This window comes from Fukomys damarensis, unplaced genomic scaffold (genome assembly GCF_012274545.1).
Source record: "Fukomys damarensis isolate Sample0158 unplaced genomic scaffold, DMR_v1.0_HiC HiC_scaffold_12, whole genome shotgun sequence".
Taxonomy (NCBI): domain Eukaryota; kingdom Metazoa; phylum Chordata; class Mammalia; order Rodentia; family Bathyergidae; genus Fukomys; species Fukomys damarensis.
In genome coordinates, this window is record NW_022900924.1 from 53,952,929 (window position 1) to 53,961,252 (window position 8,324).

Genomic DNA, 8,324 nt, shown 5'->3' on the forward strand with positions numbered 1-8,324 from the left:
TGACTGACAGCCCGCTTCCTTCTCCTGGAAAGACCTGTCACCGAAACGGGGACTGGAATCTTTAACCTCGGCCTTTTTGGGCAGTGACAATGCCAAGTAGTGGGCAAGTGCTGGAGACCCGTGAGGTGGAGCCTGCTCTGAGATTCTCTAAGCGTATTCTGCAGGCCTGGGCAGCCGGGCTGGCCGTGCCCCGGGTCGTGCACTCTGGGGTACATCTCACGGAACAGCGGGGGCCCCGACTACAGGCGGCCCACATCGGAAAGGTTCCCTTTCCTCCTCCCCAGTCTCTGCCATGTCTCTCATGTGAGAAAATGCTGATAATTATGCATCAGTCCTTACTGGACAAGCATCATTTTATTCCTCGTTTTCATGATAAATTTACATAATGAAGAATTTAGTTCACAATGCCAGAAAATGCTTAGGCTTCCCCACCTAATTTTCAGTCTACACTAAATGAAGAGGGTAGCACGGCCCCCTCATGTCTGATTTTTCTTTCCTCTCTCAAAATTAGGTCTAATTGCTCCACTTTTTTTTTTTTTTTTTTTTTTTTTTTGGTACCAGAGATGGAACTCAGGGCCTTGCACTTGTGCGATAGGCAGTAGAACCACTGAACTAAATCCCCAGCCCACTCTTATTCTTTAAGAAATGTGATGATATGGCAAATAATACCTTCATCTTAAATTAGCAGATATCATTGCTTTAAAAAAGTTGGAAATGGGCTGGGGATTTAGCTCTGCAGCACAGCGCCTGCCTTGCAAGTGCCAAGTGCAAGGTCCTGAGTTCGGCCCCCAGTACCAAAAAGAGTTGGAATTGATGCTACTTTCCACACATTCCTAGAATCACACAGTGAAAGCATTTAACCTCAGGAGAAAACTAATTTCATTCCAAGCTTGCTATCACTTTTTAGGAAAGAAAAAAAAGAATTTTAATCAAATTAGCTATTGATACTTTTCCAAACACACATTTTTAAAAGATTTGTTTATTCTTCAGAGAAGTTTTTGTTTTTGTTTACAAATTCCCTCAGGCTAGGAATTTACCCCCACTTTTGAAGGTAATATTTCTTAAAAATCTGTGGGGACACAGAGTACTTAGATTCTACAAGTTCTCTAAGAAGACAGAAGCTAGGTCAGCACTAGGGTGCTGCTGGAGACCAGTATTTTGGTTGGTGTCCCTTTGAAAGGCGAGAGGGGCTGGGTTAGGGGTAGGCCAGAGGGAAAGACCTTGAGCCCAGAGCAGTTCCCAGCCCGCTTGCCCACGGGCCAGCCCTTTCACCCTGAGGCCAGAATGACCATGAAAGGGAAGGGGCTGTCTCCCGGGGCTGGCCTCTGGGTGCTGCAGTTTATGAAGTAGCTTCTCCTCCAGCTCCTTCCTTTCCTGTCCCCTCCTGGCACCTCAAAGTCAAGGTGGCCTAAAGGAAAACAGGACAAGAAACTACTGCTGTTCTTCTTTAAAAGAGTATCATTTTACAATTCAGTGAGGCTCATAAGGAATCCCTAACAAAGAAATAAAGCAGCCCTCGGTGGCTCGTCTGTGGTTGGTTTTCTTGCTGTGCTATTTGATAAGAAGCTTTTTCTTGAATGTGTCCTCTTCTTCCTGAAGCTTTCAGGAAAGGTTAAGATTCCCCCCAAAATACTTTGGATACAGTTTTAACTTTCATCTCAAAATCAGAAGCAATAGCACCTAGCTTTGTGTTTTGTTTTATAGTGAGATATTTCATAGTCAAATCACACATCTCCCTCATTGTGTAGAGAAGACCATAGATGCCCGAGAGACTGAGGGACGTGGCTGACATCTGCCTCACAGCTGTGCCTTTAACCGCTGTGTCAACCCTTTGATGTGATGTGATCATTCCTGTTTTACAGATGAGAACACTAAGGCACAGAAATCTTTCCCAAAGGACTTTTTAAAATAAAAGCCAAGAATTTACCCTGAGAGCTGCCTCTCTCATTCAAGTTTGTGTTCTTTTCACTCCATACGAGGTTTTAAATTCTATGATGATGGTGAACGCAGTTTGGTGGGTTCAGTAGCATTTCCAGATAAATAAATTTAAAAGAATAAAAGGGGAGAGCATAATTTAAAAATAAATTATAGCAGGGCTGGGGGTGTGATTCAGTGGCACAGTGCTTACCTAGCATATGCGAGGCCCTGGCTTCAATCCCCAGCTCCACTAATAATAACAAATGTAATAGTAATAACAACAAATAAAACAACAGTAGAGAGTATCACATCAATTACAACATAACAGAAAAAAAGCTTTTGCATGCATGTATTTGTGTGAGATATAAATGTTTTAGGCTGTGGTCAAACTTTGAAAGCCACTACCCTAGAACGTGACTAATCTGTCCACCCTGACAAAGCCTTCATGTACAGGGCTGCTGCCTCCCTGCAGGTTTTTATCGAAGTAGTGCCAAGATCGCCTGAGGCCCCTCCCCATGAAACCCTCAGCATCACCAGTGATGTTGTGATCCCGCAAACTCTGCCCCTACCCCACCTGTGTGACACGTAGGTGGAAGCAGGAACACAGACTGGTGCCGCCAGTCCATCCCAGGCGTTTCCATAAGCCCAGGCGAGCTTTTGTGCCTGACAAAGCCTCTAAATTGGAGATACGTCATCATCCGGTGTAAAAGGTGACAAAGTCCAAAGGTATGCCTTGTAACGAAACAAGAAACTCTATAATCTGCCCCACAAACAACAGATCAGTGGAGCTGGAGAGAATACCATTTGCTCTAGAAGCAGAAGGCAGTTTGACAGTTGGAGAAGAGTGGTTCCTCTTTGTGAAAGCCCTGGGTTATGAGTTGGGGATCCAAAGATGAGGGAGACTGGAGTCAGAGTCCAGTGGGTAATTCAGGCACAGAACGAAAAAGATGCACAACTAAAAAGAAGGTGCAGTGGAACCTTGACTGCCTTGTTAACTAGTCCAATTTCAGGAAAATATGGAGAAAGAACTTTGATAGTGTGGTAAAAAGCTAGACTGGTTGGAATTTGAATCCCAGGGCTGGTGTTTACCTCGATATATTAACTCATGAATAATATTTTAGTGTGTGTGTGTGTGTGTGTGTGTACATATTCATATCTGTGTGTGTGTGTTTGTGTGTGTGTGTGTGTATCTCAGAGAGAATCTCAGAGGGAACTAAGTAAAATTTAGACCCTTACTGGAATGACTTCCTATTTTAAAGAAATATATATCAACTCGTAATATAAAATGGATGTTTTATTTTAGAGCTAAGTTGGCAAAACTAGTTTCCCAAATAATTCTTCAACTGTCAGTTTGCTTTCTGGCTATCATAGCAGCTTTGGGAAGGTATCTACAAAAAGATGAAAGGTCCAGTTTCCTTTAGACCACTGAATGCCTCCAAGTTCCTGCTCCTGTGGTCAGCGTTGCGCGTAGCAAACCACACTGAGCTTGGCAGCACTTGAGGGAGAGGACGCTCGCTGCATCGTCCGTAACTGAGTGGTCCTGGCCTCGCCTGCTCCGCAAAGAGATGGCCCCTTCCCCTCTCTCTCACCATGCACTAAACTAAAATCCAAGTGGATTAAACATCTAAATATTAAAACAGAAACACTAACCTTGGCGGAGGATAAGTTAGGCAGGACTTCGAACACACTGGCATAGGAAAAGACCTTATGAACAAAACCTCAGTAGCATGGGAACTCGCACAAAGAATCAACAACTGGGATCTTGTCTTATTAAAAAAGCTTCTGCACTGCAAGAGGGACCACCAGCAGAGCTAAGAGACAACCTACGATGTGGGGGAAAGTTTTTTCAGCTCTTCCTCAGACAAAGGATTGCTATCTAGAGTATATGAAGAACTTTAAAAACTCAGACCCTCCCCCAAATATAAAGACCCAATTCAAAACTAGGGATCTGGAATGAACAGACATTTCTCAGACAAACAAGTAAAAGCCTCAAATAAACATGAAAAAACGTTCAACATCACTGGTCAAGAGATGCAGATGAAAACAACACTGAGATTCCACCTCACTCCAGAAAGAATGGCTGCTCTCAAGAAATCAAGCAATAATAAATGCTGGCGGGGCTGTGGAGAAAGAGGAACCCTTCTCCATTGCTGGTGGGAGTGCAGACTGGTGCACTGCTATGGAAATCAGTATGAAGATGCCTCAAAGAACTAGGATTGGAAGCCCCATTTCACCCAGCTATTCCCCTGCTGGGTATCCCAAAAGAATTAAAAGAATCACACCACAGCAATATATGTGCACCCATGTTTATAGTGGCACAGTTTGTAGTGGCTAAAACTTGGAAACAGTCCCATTGCCCATCCACTGGAGACTGGATAAAGATGTGGGTTTTTTTTTTTTTATGAAATGGAGTACTACTCAGCCATAAAGAATGAGAAACTAGAGACATTTATAGCTGAATGGATGCACACTGAGGCCATACTCAAGTGAAATAAAGAGAACACATGTGTAAATACCAAGTAATTTTTCTGGCATGAAAAACTAAAAGTAAGGATCAAAATGTGTAATTAATAATGTGAAATGAAAAGGTCTAAAGAAGTAGGGGAAGTGGAAAGGTAGGGGAAAGGAAAGAAGGGAAAAGAAAAAATATGAGAAAAGGAAAAAAATGGAAATAAAGTCTTTGTACATAGGGAGGGTGGAGGGGGTGAAGGGAGGGCAGGGGAATGGGGAAAAAATAAGAACCAAGATACATCGTGTAAAGAAAGGTACAAGAACCCAATGATGAATGTGACTGTACTATATACCTAAAATGTACCAATAAAATTAATGAAAAAAAGAGACAGCCCCTCTGTTCCTCAGTCTGGGAAAATCTCATCTTTTAGTTTCCAGTTCTCATTTCTGGGAAAGCTTTATGTCTAATTATTAAATTGCCCTTAACAAAACTTTCTGCAAGAGGGCCTTTCCTGAACTTGTATTCCCTTTTGTGAGAATGTAAAGTAACTCACTGAGACAACCAGGACCTGATCTGTAAAGCTGAAATGATGTTTCCACGATGTCTGATTCACTGTTGAGAGAGCTGACCCACTCAGGGCGTCCGTACCACGGAACGCTACTCAGCAGTAAGGGGTGACTGTCAGACTGGCCACACCGGGAAGGCGCCACCAAAACATTCGGCTGGGGAAAGGAGCCAAACTCAAAAGGCTCCCCAGTCTGTGATGACAGGGCAGAAACAGAGCAGTGGTTGCCAGGGACTAGAGGCCGAAGGAGGGAGGGGGGACGAAGAGACAGGAGGGGATGGCCACGGTGAAATGTTCTTTGTCGCACAGACGCTGGGTGAAAGGCAGCATAAACGTATGGAATGGTTCATTTTATGGTAATGTCACTTAGGCTCCTACGACCTGACCAAAAAGCGAAATATTTTTTAAAAATTCATTGAATCAAAGTGCTTTTCAGAGTTGAGGATAATTTACTGTCTCATATTGGTCCACTCTAATGTAAAGTATTTTGACCCTGGGAAAATTATTTATTCTGACTCCCAGGAACTTAAGTTGGCCATAAATAAATAGGAAAAATAAAGAATTACTTCACAGAAATTGAGCTTCTAAGTCCAAAATATCTAAATCATAGGTATTTTGTTAATGATAAAAGCATGAAGAATAAAATTTTAAAGATTAGCTCTGTAAAGATTGTTATTTGGTTTTTAATTTTTAGAGGTAGGTCTTTATACCGCAACACACACACACCCCACAATGTGATAGGTTTTCCTCCATTTTCAGTTTGACTATTCTCTTACGCTATAGGTCCCAGTGATAAATGAAGAAAAAATTTTGAAATAAAAGTGAATCCTTTAGGAACAAGAATCCTAAATATGCCAAATACAACTTCAAAGACATATCTTCACTTATGAAAACAATGTCCTATGAAGCCAAACTTTTAAAACTCACCCTTATTAATATTAAAACACTAGCACCTTGGGCCAGGGATTTAGCTCAGTGGCACCACACCTGCCTCACAAGTGCAAGGACCCAAGTTCAATCCCCAGTACCAAAATACCCAAACAAAACCTAGCACTTTGCGACATCCTAGGCATTTAATATATGTCACATGAACATGAATCTATACCAGTGGTATCTTAGAAATTAAATAGGCATGGCTCTTTTTAAGAATAACCCTAGGCATTTATCCAAAAGAGGCAAGGCCCAGTTTGCCCTTAAGAAAATACAATCTTAGCCAAGTGCAGGGAGGATGAGGTGGAAGGATTGAAGTTCAAGGCCAACCTGGGCAAAAGAAAGAAAATATCATTTTAATAATAAAGTGAATTTTTAGGGCATTGCTAGCAAGGAGATTATCATAAAACAATTAACTAATAAAGAGCAAGTAGATAACGAGCTGGTATTTGAGTGCTTCCTGCCAGCCAGTACTCCATGTGGCATTTCACACACTGCCACTTACGTTCTGCGGGTGGATAGTGCCCCCGGGTCTGTGTCCTAGATGAGGAAATGAAGGCAGCAAGGTAAAATGAGCTTGCCCAGGGTCTCCCTGCCAGCAAGCAGAGCCACCTGTCAGCTGGCTCTGGAGTCTGCCCCGCTGACCATTCCTCCACGCTGCCGAAGGGTCTGGCTGCGGGAAGAGGAGGTGACACAAACGGGACTTCCAGCCACCGTCGGTGGGAGCCAGCCCTGGCCTTACTTTATCCCTAGCTCTTTGGGCCTTCGGCCAGGGGCACCTGCTGTAGACCCGGGTTTCCTACAGAAACATCAGCCAGAACAAGGAGATACTGAATCCAGTGACCTTTCTCTTGTCCCCTCTAATCCAAACACTAGTTCTCTGAACCAGTAGGGGAGACAAATAGCCCTTCAAGATGAAGGCAGGCGACCTGTTTTGGAGAATAAGCATTTGCCATTCCTAGGGGCAGCCCAAAGGTGAACTGTACCAGGCCCTCAGAGTGGCCGGGGAAACCCCAAGAAAGAGTAGACCAAAAAAACAACATGCTACTCATCTAGGAGATCAAAACCCAAACCAAACACAGAAATTGAAGGAAAGAAAAATATATATTAAGAAGCCTGCCAAAACATAACATCTTAACAAAATTTCTTTCACTTCAGAATGAAGAATCACTCCAAAGGAGTCAGGATAACGGGGGAAGCCCTGTATTGGAGCGGCTTGGCAGAGAAGACCTCTCCCCCAGCAGGTAAGACACAGATCCACAGATGGGAGGGAATAGTGGTTTAAACCTCATCCCTTAGCTTCCCCAGGCGAAAGCCACGCGTTCGTGTGTTTGTGTAGTAGCCTTCACTATGCATTGTACCTGAATCTCACAAAAGCAACAAGCCAGAGAGCTGAAAAAGGTGCCTTATTACAAACCAGACTTGCAAGGATATGTTTTTTAAAATGGAAGCAGGGGAGAATATTGAGTGAAAAAGTAACATTGACTAAATTATTGGTTTAAACACTTTCTTAAAGTTTTAGTTCCCCCAAACACAAGTTACACAAATTCAAAGCTATTTTGGATCGACAGGAAGGTGTTTGCATACAGTGAAGGCTGAGGAGCTCAGAAAGCCTAAATTAGGAAGATAACAACCAAAAGCATAAGAGGAGATTCATCTTTTAAATGTCTGACCTCAGAATCCAAAGATCATAACCCCTCTTTAATGCCATCTGACTTGTGAACTAGTTTTATCCCCAGGGTCTTTTATGAGTGGCTCTCAATGGGCCTCCAAAACAATCCCTGAAGCACCAATGGACAAACATCTTTAAGATCTTGCCCTTGATTAAAGCCAGTTATTATTTTCGTTAGACCTTCTATTCATTCCCTTTAAGTTACACTCAAGGAAACAGATGTAGGCTCTTAGTCATTAAAATGTTCCCCTAAGTTACAGTGAATGGCTCCATTCAGCATTTCTGAAAGTGAGAAACTTGGTGGACTGATCTCTGAAAAGAACCACTTGGCAATGATGTGTTCTACAGATTTCTGTTACTAATATCCACACCCGAGTTTTATGATTATAAAAGCCTTAGTCAAATGTGTTTTTTAGGATAGTTGATGAGTGTGTTAATTTACATAAGACCACTAAATCACACTTCTAATGAAAACCACAAGGGAAAATTTACAGCATTTAACTAATGAAACAGAAATACCTTTATGAAAAAAAAATGCCTTTATGTTCTTGCGAAAGATAAAGGCAAAATTGGCCAGTCAACTTATTCAAAGATAAGAGAATCTGTAAGACTACTGCTTTACATTAAATACTTCAAGGTCACCCATTTATAGCCAGGCCTGGTGGCACACGCCTGTAATCCCAGCACTCGGGAGGCTGAGGCAGGAGGATCGCTATGAGTTCGAGACCAGCCTGGGCTACATAGTGAGTTCAAAGCCAGCCCCTGAACTACATAGCGAGACCCCATCT

General features: G+C 42.7%; 1 protein-coding gene across 6 annotated transcripts in view; it reads left to right on the forward strand.

Moving 5' to 3' along the window:
* The window catches only part of Mcf2l2 (MCF.2 cell line derived transforming sequence-like 2), a 246,785-nt gene that overhangs the window by 114,783 nt on the left and 123,678 nt on the right, over positions 1 to 8,324 (forward strand). For all 6 annotated transcript variants that reach the window (XR_780283.3, XM_010624297.2, XM_010624299.1 and 3 more), the window contains one exon: positions 7,023 to 7,108. Coding sequence is in view for 5 of the 6 variants with exons in the window: in XM_010624297.2 (XP_010622599.1) it covers positions 7,023 to 7,108 (86 nt within the window). In the remaining variant the exon portion in view is untranslated. The remainder of the gene's footprint in view (positions 1 to 7,022; positions 7,109 to 8,324) is intronic.